This window comes from Oncorhynchus gorbuscha, linkage group LG02, assembly GCF_021184085.1.
Source record: "Oncorhynchus gorbuscha isolate QuinsamMale2020 ecotype Even-year linkage group LG02, OgorEven_v1.0, whole genome shotgun sequence".
NCBI classification, from domain to species: Eukaryota; Metazoa; Chordata; class Actinopteri; order Salmoniformes; family Salmonidae; genus Oncorhynchus; species Oncorhynchus gorbuscha.
The window spans coordinates 29794648-29812607 of NC_060174.1; the positions used below are offsets into that span (position 1 = coordinate 29794648).

Sequence of the window (17960 nt, forward strand, 5' to 3'; positions counted from 1 at the left end):
TGTTTTCATACATTTTAACGATATAGCCAATTCTTACTTTGTGGCTTTGGTAACTAGTGGAAAGAAACCCTATCCATGCACGCTAGGAGGCTATGACAGTTTGCATAGTCGCTCTCTGCTCTGTCATTTTTGTTATGCATTGTAGCGCGCTGCTATGGTGCAGAATGGAGCGTAACTGTACGTGGTTAATTAGAATATAGGGCCTGGCTAGTTAATTAGACTATGCATGAAACCTACAAACCATATGGCATAAATTATTTAACCTTTATTTAACTAGGCAAGTCAGTTAAAGAACAAATTCGTATTTACAATGACAGCCAAAACCAGCCTTGTTGCCAATTGTGCTCTGCCCTGTGGGACTCCCAATCACGGCCGGTTATGATACAGCCTGGAATCGAACCAGGGTCTGTAATGATGCCTCTAGCACTGAGATGCAGTACCTTGGACCACTGTGCCACTCGGGAACCCCAATGCTTAAGAATTGCCCATAATTGAATAGGCCATAGTAGCCAATACAATACCTTAGCCTAAATGTACAAAAAACATTGAAGATAATAAATTATATATTTATCATTTATCATCATCATTCTCATCTTCATCAGTGTATCACCTTAAAACCAATTGACCTTCTGTCAAATATACTCTGACATATTGGTTAAGGTGTCCTTTATTATTAAAATATTAGTGAGGACAACACTTCTTTCACACATTGTCTGTCCTGGCAACACATGTTTTTTAAAATATACAACTTGCAATGGCTCCATGGATCCCCGAAGGTAAAGAGTACTCAAAGAGTTAGAAATTCAATAGGAATAAAGTTGTTGCGAAATAATATCTAATTATAGCTGTCACAAGAGCTCAAATTCAATAGTGGTTGTAGTTTTCCTTTAGACTGCATGTTTTCATTTCAAGACAAGAATGAGCTAGTGTGAAAAGCAAAACCTCATGCCTCCATGCACTTCTTTCTCAGACAAAGCACAATTGAACACTTATTTTTATTAAAACTACATTGTTGGCTAAAGGCTTGTAAGTAAGCATTTCACTCTCCATCTGTTGTATTCGACACGTGACAAATAACATTTGATTTGATGTCAAAATCATTAAAGGCCCAGTGTAGTTAAAAACACGATTTACCTGTGTTTTATGTATATTTCCACACTATAAACTGGAATAATACTGTGAAATTGTGAAAATTATGATAATGCCCTTTTAGTGTAAGAGCTGTTTGAAAAGACCACCTGAAACTTCAGCTTGTTTTGGTGGGATGGAGTTTTGGCCTGCCTGGTAAATTAGTTAATAGACTTATAAGAAAGAGTTCCAAACCTCTCTGCCCAAAACAGCTAGTTTTCTCCTCCCCCTCCCCACTCAGACCACTCCCCCTCCCCACTCAGACCACATGAAGACAGTCCTAGCAAAATTCTTGCTTGAGAAATTGCTCTTCGCTAAGAAGCTATTTTTGTTTTATATTTTACCATTTTAATTGAAAACAATCACATTAAGGTACTTAATTGTTACCCGGAAATGATTTCATATGGAGATAAAAACAGCTGCATTGGACCTTTAACAATCTAGTATAGTCTGAATTAGAGGTCGACCGATTAAGTGGAATGGTTGAGTAATTAGGGCCGATTTCAAGTTTTCATAACAATTGGTAATCAGCATTTTTGGACAACGATTATGGCCGATTACATTGCACTCCACGAGGAGACTGCGTGGCAGGCTGACTACCTGTTATGCAAGTGCAGCAAGGAGCCAAGGAAAGGTGCTAGCTAGCATTAAACTTATCTTCATTAAAAAAACTATCTTAACATAATCACTAGTTAACTACACATGGTTGATGGTATTACTAGTTTATCTAGCTGGTCCTGCATTGCATATAATCAATGTGGTGCCTGTTAATTTATCATTGAATCACAGCCTACTTCGCCAAACGGGTGATTTAATAAGCGCATTCGTGAAAAAAGCACTGTCATTGCACCAATATGTACCTAACCATAAACATCAATGCCTTTCTTAAAATCAATACACAAGTATATATTTTTAAACCGGCATATTTAGTTAATATTGCCTGCTAACATGAAATTGTGTCACTTCTTTTGCGTTCTGTGCAAGCAGAGTCAGGGTATATGCAGCAGTTTAGGCCACCTGGCTCGTTGCGAACTGTGTGAAGACCATTTCTTCCTAACAAAGACCGTAATTAATTTGCCAGAATTGTACATAATTATGACATAACATTGATGGTTGTGCAATGTAACAGCAATATTTAGACTTAGGGGTGCCACACGTTAGATAAAATACGGTACGGTTCCGTATTTCACTGAAAGAATAAATGTTTTGTTTTTCGAAATGATAGTTTCTGGATTTGACCATATTAATGACCATATTTCTGTGTGTTATTATATTATAATTAAGTCTATGATTTGATAGAGCAGTCTGACTGAGCGGTGGTAGGCAGCAGCAGGCTAGTAAGCATTCATTCAAACAGCACATTCCTGCATTTGCCAGCAGCTCTTCCCTGTGCTTCAAGCATTGCGCTGTTTATGACTTCATGCCTATCAACTCCCGAGATTAGGCTGGTAATACTAAAGTACCTATTAGAACATCCAATAGTCAAAGGTATATGAAATACAAATGGTATAGAGAGAAATAGTCCTATAATAACTACAACATAAAACTTCTTACCTGGGGATATTGAAGACTCATGTTAAAAGGAACCACCAGCTTTCATATGTTCTCATGTTCTGAGCGAGGAACTTAAAGTTAGCTTTCTTACTTTTACTTTCTTCTCCAACACTTTGTTTTTGCATAATCTAAACCAAACATGTTTCATTATTTATTTGAGACTAAATTGATTTTATTTATGTATTTTATTAAGTTAAAATAAGTGTTAATTTAGTATTGTTGTAATTGTCATTATTACAAATATATATATAATAATCGGTCGATTAATCAATATCGGCTTTTTTTGGTCCTCCAATAATCGGTATCGGCGGTGAAAAATGATAATCGGTCGACCGCTAGTCCGAATGCACAGTTCATGTGTGTTTATCAAATTCAAACAATATGCTACTGATTGTGATGTTAAACTCTAATAGGGAAATCTAAACAGGCAATATCTCTGCAGTGTAATGTGCAACCAACTGCCTCACTGTCTGTCTGGCTCTCCTCAGCAGTGATTTTTAACAACTTGTTGACAGTGGATTCTTTCTAATTCTGTTAGTATTTCAGTTATGTGCCTCAGCTGAAGCACTGCATCTTATAATGGTTTGAAGACAAATAGGCCCATCGTTAGCTCCCCTGTTCTACAGCCTTTTACACGGTTCACCAGAGGGCTGGCCTCGGCGAACTAATAAGGACTTTCTTGACTCAGTTTTGAACATTGGAGCCCCAGGATGGTTGGGAATACAGTAGAATCTTCTACACTAACTTGTCCAGCACTCACTCATTCACTCACTCATTCACTAACTCATTCACTCACTCATTCACTCACTCATTCACTCACTCATTCGTTGTTTTCTTACACATTTACCATCACCTTCTATATTCTCACACTCAAATACTCTTTCACTTGATTACTTGGTATGAAGGTGATGTTTAGGCAGAGTTGATCATACTTGATAGAAGCCATCCTGCCCATACGTAGTTTACTGTATCCACCCAAATGGCTCATTAAGGTATGAAGAGAACTAAGGAATTGAAGCTATAATGTTTGACTTCGTTCTCCAGAGTTCATTCCTTGATATTGTTACAAAATGAGAACTCCATGTCCCCATAGATACCACCATCAGAGGAGAGGAGATAAAGAGCAAACAGAGATGATGTGTTGAGAGTTGAGATGAGAGTGTGCATTCTATCTCTGATGGTCATTATAAATATGGTGATTTCCCCTGCAGCTCTGCTCTGATCTTTGTGAAATAGACTGAAGCTCAGAAGCTGTGTTATAGGTGAATGGGTGGAAATGGCATAATCAGTCACCCTTTCTGTCCAGTAAAGCATGCAATATATTCTTCTTCTTCAGTAGTAAACCCCTGCAGAGTTAGAGTGGTGAGAGGAAAAGGTGATTAGGCCCTGGACCACTCATTTTCTCAAGTACTCATTATTTGTTTCAGTCTGTCAATATGGTTGGACACACAAACCAGTCAATCATGCTATTACGAAAACACCCAATGGACTTAAGCTGTTATCCAGTACTCTTCAGTCCACTCCAGACTGTCTAGCCCTGTTTTCCCATCCTCTCTCTGCTTGCCTGCCTGTTTTTCCTTCCCTCTGTAATCTGTCTGTCTGCCAATCTGTTTTCTATCTGTCTCCCTGTCTTTGTGATTGAGGAAGTCTGTGGCCCCAGACAAGGATGGGATTGCACATTATGTGAGAGGAGTGACACAACCTTCTGTGTGTGTTTCCATGTGATACGCACCACAGAGATACATTCACTGGCCTTGCAGGGCAGCAGCTCCAGACAGACAAGCATATCTCACAGCTTGTGTTGTCCCCTAAACGATCTTTATGTATCTGTGCTACACAGCTACCTCACAATGACCCACACTCCACCGTGTCGCACCTAGTGAGACATCTCAGAACATGGTCCTAGTTGTTACATACTGGATCATGTCTATAGGTTTAGTTCTATGTCTAGTCAAATTAATACCTGGGTTATGTTATGTTATGAGGACCAGAATGCATTCATGAAAAGCAATAGAGGGGAATTTTAAATTGTTTAGTGAAGAGCAATGTTATGGCCAAGGCTTTTATTGGAGTCTAGATCAATTGTTTGGGGTTTGTTGCTGCACCATTCGTTATCAGTTTGCATTATTGTTTTCATGACACAATGTTCTCTGTGTTCTAGTTTGAGGCGGAGTACAGACGTTTCGCTCTGAAGAAGAATGGCACCGGTGGCTTTCAGGAGTTCTACCGACTGCTGCAGACTGTTCACCACATCCCCAGTGTGGAGGTGCTGCTGGGATATGCGGACATCTATGGTGACCTGCTGCCAATCAACAACGATGACAACTTCTACAAGGCCCTGTCCTCAGCCAATCCACTACTCAGGATCATCATCCAGAAGAGAGGTGAGGCTGTGGCATGGAGAGAGGAATGGGAGGGGAGGAAGGGAAGGGAAGGGAAGGGAGAGAGGGATGGGGTGGGAGAGGAGAGTTATTTATAGGGGAAACCTCATTTTTTAGCTTACATTGTTGGCTAAAGCTCTCTGCTATTGATGTTGACCTTATTGCAATTGGAGTCACTGTGTTTTTGTTCCAATGGCTGTTGACTGTTGTGTTGAAGTGAGTTGTTTGCCAGTGCTACTGTTGATGCTTGTTTGTTTTCGGCGCTGTTGATGTGTTTTTAAATCAGTTGTCAATCATGGAAATTAGTTTTGAGGTGAGCTAGCAGAAAATTATAGAGTAGTACAGTGTGTAGTGTGTGTTTATGATTAAATACTGTGTTATGTCTTCTGCTGTTGACAGCTGCATTTCTTACTGTGACTGATGATGGAAATATGAGAGTCAGTCAGTATGGCAATGGTGATGATGTTGTTGTTTGTATTGTGAGTGGATGAGTGTCTGGGGCTCTGGTCATTGTTGCCAGTCTGGCCTGCCTCAGTGGGTGTGGCTGTCTGGTGCTGTGCCAGCCCTCAAGAATGCAGAGGCAGAGTGCTGTGCTGAGAGGAGATGGACCTGGGGCTAAGGCTGGAGCTGGGGATGCAGTTGGGGCTGGAGTCACCCAGCCTGCCCTGAAACACACTATACCTTGGATGCTCCCCTCTCTTCCCCACCACGCTCTGTTAGCTCTTTATCTCCATCTATACCCCTCCATTCCTAATGCCCCATCACGGTGAGTGAGTTTGATCAAAACCAATTCTGCATTCTGGATATCGCCCATTAATGCTCTTAAAAGTCGCTCCCCTATTGTTTATAGTCCAGTCTTTCTATGTCACGTTGTTTTATTGTTTTGTTTGTTTGCATAATTCATTTGGAAATGTTAATCTGGAGAATGGTTCCTATTGTTCCCAGTTTTAGAGGACCATCCTGTTCCATAATCAGTTTTATTTTGTAACATAAAAAAGAGCTTAATGAAATTCCCATTATTATCCTTCTTTATTAGCCAAGTCCAGCTGCTTTGTGATTTGCTACAGGATAGAGTCCAGGATTCAATTACCACTTTATATAATTATCCATCAGGCTCACAATGTTATACAGGCCAGTGGGTATAGATGGCTATTCTAGTTAACCATCTTTGGTATGTGCTCAGCTGTGGGTAGAGAGGAGATTCCCTGTAGTGCCCTGTAGTTCAACCCCCCTCTGTATGGTCGCTGAAGCTCTAATGGTTTAGTGTGCTATGTGTCAGTCAGAAGAGAGAGAGACTGTGCAGCTTTGCCTCTGTCCATGGCTCTCTATGGGAGTGACTCCTGCTGCATCAGCACCAGGGCCAGGGCCCTGCTCTGCCTGTCATTGTGGGGAGCACAGAAACCTCCCTGCTGGGGCCTGAGATGAGGTCAACACGGGTGTGGTTAGGAGCAATAACGCCGGCTGGACAAAGATGACGTGGATGCTTAGAGTGGCATGCTGGAATAGTACATTTCAGGAAGAGCAATTGAAATGCCATTTGCGAGGTGCACTGAGAGGTACAGCTTTGAGGGTTGGCGGCTGGGGGAGGGAAGCTCAGAGGGAGCCTTACGTTCAGCACAGACCAGGGGAGCGAGGAATGTAGCTAATGGGATCTAGTCGGCCCTGTGGTCCTAGAATTAGGCTTCAAGAGAAAAACACAAAGATGGAGATGAAAAGTGAGGAATGGAAATTGAAATAGAATGAGAAGGAGAGAAAGAGACTGCTATAGGGATATCTTTTTACAATCCATCTCAGTGTTTGCTACCTGTTCTCATCTACAGCATCTGCAGTATATATGTGGAAGATAGGCCTAGTTGAATAACAAAGCCATAACTTGCACAGTGAATGTTTCTGTGTATAAACAGGAAGCCATCATCCCTGTATGCTCCAGGAGATCCAGCACACCTGCTAATTACTCATTAGCTGGAAAAAGCCTCCTCGCTTTACAGACAAAACTCTGATCATTAATTTGAATGGCTCAGGAGACAAAAGCAATCAGAATCTTTGAGCTCTATTTGTTCACTCAGCAGGAGTTTTTCTGTTCGGCTGCCACCGACTGACAACATAGCTACTTCCTGTTCTCATGGGGGATGCTCTTTATAGTGTCCTGGATAGCTGAACACCTGTCAGCCTTTCAACGGGCTAAATGTCTGGCTATAGTTCCACTTACTAACCGTATGTTAACAGGAAATATGTTTGTTCCCTCATCAAAATGCAGTTTCATTTAGTTTGATTTTATTTGGTAACCCTCTGCAATACTACTGCATGTGCTAGTGTTTTTTCTTCTTTTTAAGATTACACTATGCACCTAGTGAAATCTTCATGAGTTATGCCTGTATTTCTATTTAAAGGAGAATAAGAAGGCAGATTAGCCCCTGGTCCTCAATCTCAGCTCTCTTTCTCTCTTATTTCTCTCTTATTTCTCTCTCATTCTCATTCTCTCTCTCTCTCTCTCTCTCTCTCTCTCTCTCTCTCTCTCTCTCTCTCTCTCTCTCTCTCTCTCTCTCTCTCTCTCTCTCTCTCTCTCTCTCTCTCTCTCTCTCTCTCTCTCTCTCTCTCTCTCTCTCTCTCTCTCTCTCTCTCTCTCTCTCTCTCTCTCTCTCTCTCTCTCGTTCTCTCTCTCCCTCCCTCTCTCTAGCATAGCTTTCTTAAAGGATCTATTTGATAAAACCATGTTTTGAGGGGAACAGAAATGCACATTTCCAGAGAGGGCTTATCGCTGTTACAGACATACCCGTGCAGGGCCTGGTGCTACGTGATTACAGCTTCATCTTCTCCACGGAAGGAATGTCATTTTTCCACAGTAATGGCTTTTTCGCTCACAAGTTTTGTTGTGAGAGCAAATAAGAAGCAAATCATTAGAGCTGTGCTCTTCATTCACTTGAACTGCTTTACACGGTCGTTATTCAGCCAACCACATTTCGCTCAACCTTACTTGCTTGCTTTTCTCTCTTTGTATTATATTTCTCATCTCCCTTTCATCTCTGGAGAGACCATCTATACAGAGAGACTATTCATCCTTGCCATACAGTACAGACACATGACATATTTGAATCATAACCTCAGAGGACTATGGGCAATCATATCAAATGGTGAGAGTCAACATGGGGGTTGGAGTCCCTGTCTGTTGTCAGCTTAATGTAAAGGTTGTAGTGATACTAACAGACCGTAGGTAGTGGTGATACTAGTCTAGGACCACACCTAGGAAACTGTTCAACCACTCTGACCAGCACAACTGGCCCATCTGGCTATTTAAAGCTCATAAAGCTGCTGTCCAGAGATTGACTCTTATCTAACCTCCCCCAGAGGCTGCTACATGACAGAGCTTTGGTCCATTGACTCATTACTGGCATGATGGACACATTGTGCTGGTGGAACCATTTTTGAAAAGTCTCTAACCGGATCCTCCCTTGTCCACTGCCACTTTATGGGGCATTGATGTCACAGAGTGCTGCTGGTTCACTGAAACACTGATGAGATTGATGGGGCTTTTAGCATGAGCTCATGACACAGAGTGGCCATTGACAGGCTGGCCAATGGGATTCCATGCAGAAGGGATCCAACACTCGCTTCCATCCTCACCCGTACATAATCCCAGCACAAAACACCTATGGTATCTGTCAGCCCAGTGAGTCCACTAGCCCATCCTTGCTGTTCTCTACTAGCTAGCTACCACATCCCTCCACAATCTCTCGGTACAGTCACAAGAGGCCAGTAGCAAAGGTCTGGGGAATTAGCTGGGCTAAAGCTGGCAGTCCAAGAAGCATAGATTAGTGAAAATAATATATTCTTTGTGGTTGCTCAATCTACTTCATTGAAGATTTATTTCAGCAAACTGCTTTATAAGCTGGGGTTTAATCAGCTAATTCACATGGAAAGAAAGGCTGAGAGGAGGGAGGGAAAAGGGAGATAGAGAAACACAGAGGGAGAAGGGAAAAGAGGGAAGAAAGGGTTTTCTCTTCTCTCCTCACTCTCCAGAGAGGGACCTGAAGACGCCTCCAGTAAGATCTCCTCTAGCTAACATTAAAAGTCAACCCCCCCATCTCCCTTACACTCATGCACAAACACAAACACACACTGCTACTACATTCAAAACAATATGCAAATTCAAACCGTGCTCCGATGTAGTCATGCAGGAGTGCTTTAGGTAGTGTTTTAGTGGTGTTATCGTGGGTTGGCATGCTGGTGTAAAGCCCATTGGCCGTGCTTCTGTTTTTAGCATAGTCAGAGAGATTCCCTTGTGTTCACCCAGCACACGCTCAACTAAGGCTGCACCAGCTGCTCAATACCCCGAGGAGCAACTGTGTGTGTGTGTGTGTGTGTGTGTGTGTGTGTGTGTGTGTGTGTGTGTGTGTGTGTGTGTGTGTGTGTGTGTGTGTGTGTGTGTGTGTGTGTGTGTGTGTGTGTGTGTGTGTGTGTGTGTGTGTGTGTGTGTGTGTGTGTGTGTGTGTGTGTGTGTGTGCATTGAGTATACTGTTGTGTGTACTGTTGTGTGAGTTTGTGTGTGCCTGGGAATGCATTTGTGTTATGTTTAGGACTGAGACAGAGACAGTGAATTTATGCCCCCACAATCCTGCTGTATTTGCATGCTTAATGCCAATGCCTACAAATGTATCTGATGATTTATGATTTATGTACATTGCACGGTGCCCACATTGATCGTGTCCTCGCTTATAAATATGTGGGTATCTGAATTGACTAAAAGCTATCTTTCAAAAACATGTTGATGAGTTAACGTTAGTTAAGAATTCAAATGGGCTTCCTTTTAGGAATAGGGCATGCCTGAGTTAAATAGCAGAAAACAAATCATTCAGTCGGCATACATTCTGGCTTTGGACTGTGGTGATATCGCCATGCAGCTGCCACTGTGCCATTGGGCGCACTTTCTCATAGCACACTACACTTTTAGGAAAAAGGGTTCCAAAAGGGTTCTTCGGCTGTCCCCATACGATAACCCTTTTTGGTTCCAGGTAGAACCAATTTGGGTTCCAGGTAGAACCCTTTGTGGGAAGTGTTCTACATGAAACCAAAAAGGGTTCTACCTGGAGCCAAAAAGGAATATCCTATGGGGACAGCCGAAGAACCCTTTTAGGTTCTACAGAACTTTTTTTTTTAAGAGCGTACACTTTATTATGGGCAATAGGTTATTTTTTCATGGGGAATGTGATTGTTTGTCATAAACGTGTTTTGTAAGTAAATTCTTTTTAACTGCTTGTAAATATTGTACTACCCCTCCATAGGAATTGTAAATATTGTACTACCCCTCCATAGGAATTGTAAATATTGTACTACCCCTCCATAGGAATTGTAAATATTGTACTACCCCTCCATAGGAATTGTAAATATTTTGAATTGTATGATTGTGTTTAGGGCTCCCATGTAAAAGAGGCCTTGGTCTCAATGGGATTTGCCTGTTTAAATATATCAAAAATACATTTAAACAAGGATAATAACTGTCATTAGTGACAGAGTGAAATGAAATATGAATAGTTATGGAGTTTTTAATATAGGTGGACTAAAGGAGGAAGATACTTTTGATCATGTAGTGTATGTGGACACCTTCTGGTCTAACATCTCATTCCACAATCATGGGCATCAATATGGAGTTGGTCGCCCCTTTGCTGCTCTAACAGCCTCCACTCTTCTGGGAAGGCTTTCCACTAGATGTTGGAACATTGCTGCGGGGACCTGCTTCCATTCAGCCACAAGAGCATTAGTGAGGTTGGGCATTGATGTTGGGATATTAGGTCTGGCTCGCTGTCGGCATTCCAATTCATTCCAAAGGTGTTCGATGGGGTTGAGGTCAGGGTATGTGCAGGCCAGTTAAGTTCTTACACACTGATCTTGACAAACCATTTCTGTATGGACCTCGCTTTGTGCATGGGGGCATTGTCATGCTGAAACAGGAAAGGGCCTTCCCCAAACTGTTGCCACAAAGCTGGAAGCACAGAATCGTCTAGAATGTTATTGTATGCTGTAGTGTTTAGATTTATCTTCACTGGAACTAAGGGGCTTAGCCCGAACCATTATTCCTCCACCAAACTTTACAGTTGGCACAATACATTGGTGCAGGTAGCGTTCTCCTGGCGTCCACCAAACCCAGATACTTCCGTCAGACTGCCAGGCGGCGAGCTTTACACCACTCCAGCCGACGCTTGGCATTGCGCCCTGTGATCTTAGGTTTGTGTCTGTGGCTGCTCGGCCATGGAAACCCATTTCATGAAGCTCCCGACAAACAGATATTGTGCTGACGTTGCTTCCAGAGGCAGTTTGAAACTCGGTAGTGAGAGTTGCAACTGAAGACAGACCATTTTTACGCACTACACGCTTCAGCAGTCCTGTTCTGTGAGCTTGTGTGGCCTACCACTTCGCGGTTGAGCCGTTGTTGCTCCTAGACATTTCCACTTCACAATAACAGCACTTACAGTTGACCAGGGCAGAAATCTGACACACTGACTTGTCTGAAAGGTGGCATCCTATGATGGTGCCACATTGAATGTCACTGAGCTCTTCAGTAAGGCCATTGTACTGCCAATGTTTTGTCTATGGAGATTGCATGGTTATGTGTTCGATTTATACACCTGTCAGCACAGGGTGTGGCTGAAATAGCCGAATCCACACACTTTTGGTCATGTTGCGTATATTAGGATAGCAGAGCTAGAGGAGTGAGAGAGAAAGAGATGAGGAAAGTAGGCAGAGTGTGAGTAGTGCTAGGAACATCTGCTGTGCAGGTGTATGTGTTGGGCAGGGTTCTGTATAACGTTCTCTCTCTCACCTCGGAGCACTGCATGCCATGTCAGATCACGAGACCAAACACCTGCTCTGAGGCAACACAGATCACCCACTGTTAGAGCAGACTCTGAATTTCTTCTCTAGCCAAGTCTTTCTCCGTGTCTTTCAGCTTCTTAGAGTTCTGAGAACTGCTGGGATTTCTTGTTTCTGTGAAACAGCCAGCCTGGTACATGGCTTGTTTGGTACATTCTCAGAGACTGGCTGAGGGCGGAGTGTAGGCAGTGAGAGAAATGTACTGGCATGCAGCAGGTTCACTGGAGGTGTGGAAACAGGAGGTTACCAACCACAGGTTGGCGTGGTTGGTTTGCGGGTGCCCATGCCACTGAGGATCAATAGGCTGTCAGTGGTGTGAATAAAGGGCAGTATGATCCAGGGCTATTGACTAGTTACCTGGGCAGTATTCACTAGTTGATATAGAGGTGCAGTTACCAAGTTCATCAAATAAATACCGATGGAGAAACTGTAAACCACTGTGTAGTTTGAAAGAGTAAAATAGAGTTTTCTATTTCCAGTTTCCCACTCAGATGTACAGGATGGAATTCCCACTCAGATGTACAGGATGGAATTCCCACTCAGATGTACAGGATGGAATTCCTTTTCCCCAGATTGCATGTGATTTTTGATCTAACCTTTGATCAAAGACCCAGTGGTTCACTGAACAGCAGCACAGGGGTCTATTCTATTCAGTTGTGTTTATTTGTCCGGAAACTAGTAATATGGCTGGTTAAAGACAGAGCAGACGCATAAACAGAGGCAAGAGGAAGAGAGAGACATTGAAGAGACAGTTGTGAGCTTGCTGCCTGCTGAGTTCAGAGAGGGTATGTGGGCGTTGTTTAGGGTTTGCAAGAATTCTTGCTGGTATTGGCAGCTGTCCACAGCCCATTTCTGGATTCTGAATGGAATGTGTACGTATGTACACTACAGTACGCCTACGATGGAGATGACTCAACTCATACTGATGGAGACGTCATACTGTTTTGTGATCCAGCGCAGTGTTGACAGACAGAGGCATGAAACAGCAGTCTGTAAGGGAGCTCATAATGAAATGATACAACAGTAGGTACAGAAAAGAATAGAATTTTGTCAAATTGACAAACGCGGGTGCAGCTAAATCAAATGAAATTGTATTAGTCACATGCACCGAATACAACAGGTGTACTCACCTTACAGTGAAATTCTTACTTACAAGCCCCTAACCAACAATGCGGTTTCAAAAAAATAAGAGATAAAAGTAACAAGTAATTAAAGAGCAGCAGAAAAATAACTTTGTTTTTATTTATTTCACCTTTATTTAACCAGGTAGGCTAGTTGAGAACAAGTTCTCATTTGCAACTGTGACCTGGCCAAGATAAAGCAAAGCAGTGTGACACAGACAACAACAGAGTTACACATGGAGTAAACAATAAACAAGCCAATAACACAAACAAGTCAATGGCACAGTAGAGAAAGGAAAGTCTATATACAGTATACAACTATAGCGAGACTATATACATGGTACTGAGACAGAGTCATGTGCGGTGGTACCGGTCAGTTGAGGTAGTATGTACATGTAGGTAGAGTTATTAAAGTGACTATGCATAGATGACAACAGAGAGTAGCAGTGGTGTAAAGAGGGGGAGGGGTGCAAATAGTCTGGGTAGCCAATTGACTAGATGTTCAGGAGTCTTATGGCTTGGGGGTAGAAGCTGTTTAGAAGCGTCTTGGTAGGTCCAAGACTTGGCGCTCCGGTACCGCTTGCCTTGTGATAGCAGAGAGAACAGTCTATGACTAGGGTGGCTAGAGTCTTTGACAATTTTTAAGGCCCGGTATAGATATCCTGGATGGCAGGAAGCTTGGCCCCAGTGATGTACTGGGCCGTTCGCACTACCCTCTGTAGTGCCGAACGGTCGGAGGCCGAGCAGTTGCCATACCTGGCAGTGATGCAACCAGTCCACTGTAGAACCTTTTGAAGATCTGAGGACCCACGCCAAATCTTTTCAGTCTCCTGAGGGGGAATATGTTTTGTCGTGCCCTCTTCATGGATGTCTTTGTGTGCTTGGATTATGTTAGTTTGTTGGTGATGTGGACACCAAGGAACTTGAAGCCCTCAACCTGCTCCACTGCAGCCCCGTTGATGAGAATGGGGGTGTGTTCTGTCCTCTTTTTCCCGTAGTCCACAATCATCTCCTTTGTCTTGATCACAGTGAGGGAGAGGTTGTTGTCCTGGCACCACCCGGCCAGGTCTCTGACTTCCTCCCTATAGGCTATCTCATCGTTGTTAGTGATCAGGCCTACCACTGTTGTGTCATTGGCAAATTTAATGATGGTGTTGTAGTCGTGCCTAGCCGTGCAGTCATGAGTGAACAGGGAGTACAGGAGGGGACTGAGCACACACCCCTGAGGGGCCCCTGTGTTAAGGATCAGCGTGGCGGATGTGTTGTTATCTACCCTGGGTGCGGACTGTCAGGAAGTCCAGATGCAGAGGGAGGTGTTTAGTCCCATGGTCCTTAGCTTATTGATGAGCTTTGAGGACACTATGGTGTTGAACGCTGAGCTGTAGTCAATGAATAGCATTCTCACATAGGTGTTCATTTTGTACAGGTGGGAAAGGGCAGTGTGGAGTGCAATAGAGATTGCATAATCTGTGGATATGTTGGGGCGGTATGGTGTTGATGTGAGCCGTGACCAGCCTTTCAAAGCACTTCATGGCTACAGACGTGAGTGCTATGGGTCGGTAGTCATTTAGGCTGGTTACCTTAGTGTTCTTGAGCACAGGCACTATGGTGGTCTGCTTAAAACATGTTGGTGTTACAGACTTGGACAGGGATAGTTTGAAAATGCAAGTGAAGACACTTGCCAGTTGGTCAGCGCATGCTCGCAGTACACGTCCTGGTAATCCGTCTGTCCCTGCGGCCTTGTGAATGTTGACCTGTTTAAAGGTCTTACTCACATCGGCTACGGAGAGAGTGATCACACAGTCTTCCGGAACAGCTGGTGCTCTCATGCACTTTTCATTTTTATTTGCCTCGAAGCGAGCATAGAAGTAGTTTAGCTTGTCTGGTAGGCTTGTGTCACTGTGCAGCTCTCGGCTGTGCTTCCCTTTGTAGTCTGTAATGGTTCGCAAGCCCTGCAACACCCGACGAGGGTCAAAGCTGGTGTAGTACGATTCGATCTTAGTCCTGTATTGATGCTTTGCCTGTATGATGGTTCGTCGGAGGGCATAGCAGGACTTCGTATAAGCTTCCGGGTTAGAGTCCCGCTCCTTGAAAGCGGCAACCCTAGCCTTTAGGTCAGTGTGGATGCTGCCTATAATCCATTGCTTCTGGTTGGGGTATGTACGTACGGTCACTGTGGGGACGACGTCATTGATGCACTTATTGATGAAGCCAATGACTGATGTGATGTACTCCTCAATGCCATCGGAGGAATCCCGGAACTTATTCCAGTCTGTGCTAGCAAAACATGAGAAGTTTACACTGTAAACTTCCCTTTACCTGTGTTTGTGTCTTCAAGGACAGGGAAGCAATTGGTGGGTGAGAGGATGTACCTGTATGAATGATGCTCACAGTGCCCTGTGTGAGCCTGTTTTGTGAAAGCTATAGTTCTCCATCCTCCAGCTTTCAGAGGTTTATAGTGTGATCAGGGTTAGTGGGGGTGGGGTTCGGGTTTATATAAAGAGCGGTTAGACCAGGTCCCTCTCATGTGTCTGTGTCTCAGTAATAATCCTGGGTTGGGATTAGAGCTGCCCTCAACCTTAAAGGGTAATCCCCCCCCCACACACACACACACACACACACACACACACACACACACACACACACACACACACACACACACACACACACACACACACACACACACACACACACACACACACACACACACACACATACACATACACATACACACACACACAGGTACGAGGCCTGTTGCTGCTCCCACCTCACGCGCGGCACATTGCTGTTGATCTGATCTGCTCTGCTGCTCCACTAACACACCGTGTTGTCATTGAGTCTTTCAAACAGAAAATTAGTGTTTTCTTCTGTGTTGGCACTGTACATGTTTTGAATGTGTTGTCAATTAGTTTAGGTAGACTTTGCTGAACCCTTTGTAGATGGCAGAGGGAAGTTCAACTGAAGCCTATTCTTCCTGGAAAACAGTGGTGCATTAAGGGGTGCTGTGGTGACCATATGGCAGGGCTTCAGTTTAGCCTCCAGATGGTTAGAGTGCAGACAGGGTGAGATCATAGGCTCAGGATGGGGACAGCATGGTCACACACACACACACACACACACACACACACACACACACACACACACACACACACACACACACACACACACACACACACACACACACACACACACACACACACACACACACACACACACACACACAGATGGAGACCTGACAGGAGGTCAGTCACACTATATGGGCAAGTTTTTCCTGACCTTATGACCTGACAAGGAAATAACTAATAGTCTACTAGAGTTCTTCCTGGTTAGATCAGAGGGTCAATTAAAACTCCTGGGTCCTATATATGATCTGTATTTGGAGCACATACTTAAAGACAGGATCATATCTGAACACTGATAGACAACAGAGCTCAGCTGTTGTAGACAGGAATAGTTTGTTCTTGGAGCAGCACTACATTGCAGCCAGTGGCCAGCCCTTGTAAGGGGATCCAGGAGTTGTGGTAGCAAAGAGATCCCTTCACAGCACTGTGATCAGCTTCCCACTGGCAGCATCAGGTATCCATCTACTCTGGAGGACAGGGGCTTGCTGGTGCTAGTGCCGCCAGGCCAGGCTTCCCATCCCACAGCCTGGCCTGTTCACTGGGGAATAATTCATCTGATAGCAAGGGTCTGACAATGGGCTCAGAGTGGGACCCCTTCAGGGACCTCACTAGCATATTCATGGTGACCAGCAGGTTGATGAACATCTTCGTACTCTCAATAATGAGACAGACAAGAGCAGTGATGGTGAAGTAGAAACAACCTACTCCTCAATGACCTACCAGCAAGGCTGCTGTAAGGGCACATGGGAGTATTAGTGCCGGTGTGTGCCTTTAGGCAGGACTCTCCTTGTCAGATTTATGTGATGTGACTGAACAGTCAGGAAGTCATTGGACTATTGCTGTCTGTCTGATTAGAGCGTGAAATCAGCAGATCAGCTAATCCTCAAAGGAACCCAGGCAGCTAATAGAGGCACCAAACAACACTACTTGTGTCAGCTGTGGTGGGAAGGGAAAATTGTCTGTAAAAAATATTTTTTAAAAGCCACACAGTTCTGCAGAAAAAGGAATCACATTTTTAGTATTTGTATATATGGTCAGAAATAAGCGACTAGATTTCTTCAGCCTTATAACACCAGCAGCCAACCAGTGAGATCTGTCATTCTGTAATAACCCGTCATAGTGATGTATGAATACACAGTCAATAAGCTGTTCCCCTCTGCAATAGCACAACATTATGAAGTGCAAACTCACAGCCAATAAGCTGTAACACGGCAATAACACGTCATACAGAGGTGTAACACTGTCAGTAAGCTAGCATACTCTAGAATAGCATGTCTTTCTGAACTAGAGACAAGAATATATTGTATCAAGATGGAGGCAAACTTAACCAGTTTAAGTGCCCTTTTCACCCTATTCTATTTGAAAAGGCAGCATAATCCAATCAAAATGTATTTGTCACGTGCCCGAATACAACAGGTGTAGTAGACCTTACCGTGGAATGCTTACTTACGAGCCCTTAACCAACAATGCAGATTTTTTATAAAGTAAGTAAGAAACATTTGCTAAATAAACTAAAGGAAAAGTAATAGTAACACAATAAAATAACAACAACAAGGCTATATACTGTACAAGGGTACCATATATATATATATATACAGTTGAAGTCGGAAGTTTACATACACCTTAGCCAAATACATTTAAACTCAGTTTTTCACAATTCCTGACATTTAATCCTTGTAACAATTCCCTGTCTTAGGTCAGTTTGGAGCACCACTTTATTTTAAGAATGTGATGTGTCAGAATAATAGTAGAGAGAATTATTTATTTCAGCTTTTATTTCTTTCATGACA

The 17960-nt window shown here is 43.4% G+C and overlaps 1 protein-coding gene across 1 annotated transcript in view; it reads left to right on the forward strand.

Moving 5' to 3' along the window:
- Positions 1 to 17960, forward strand: part of LOC124000596 (partitioning defective 6 homolog alpha-like) — a 39497-nt gene that overhangs the window by 733 nt on the left and 20804 nt on the right. Inside the window, exon 2 of the mRNA XM_046307096.1 lies at positions 4844 to 5066. Coding sequence (XP_046163052.1) covers positions 4844 to 5066 — 223 coding nt within the window. The remainder of the gene's footprint in view (positions 1 to 4843; positions 5067 to 17960) is intronic.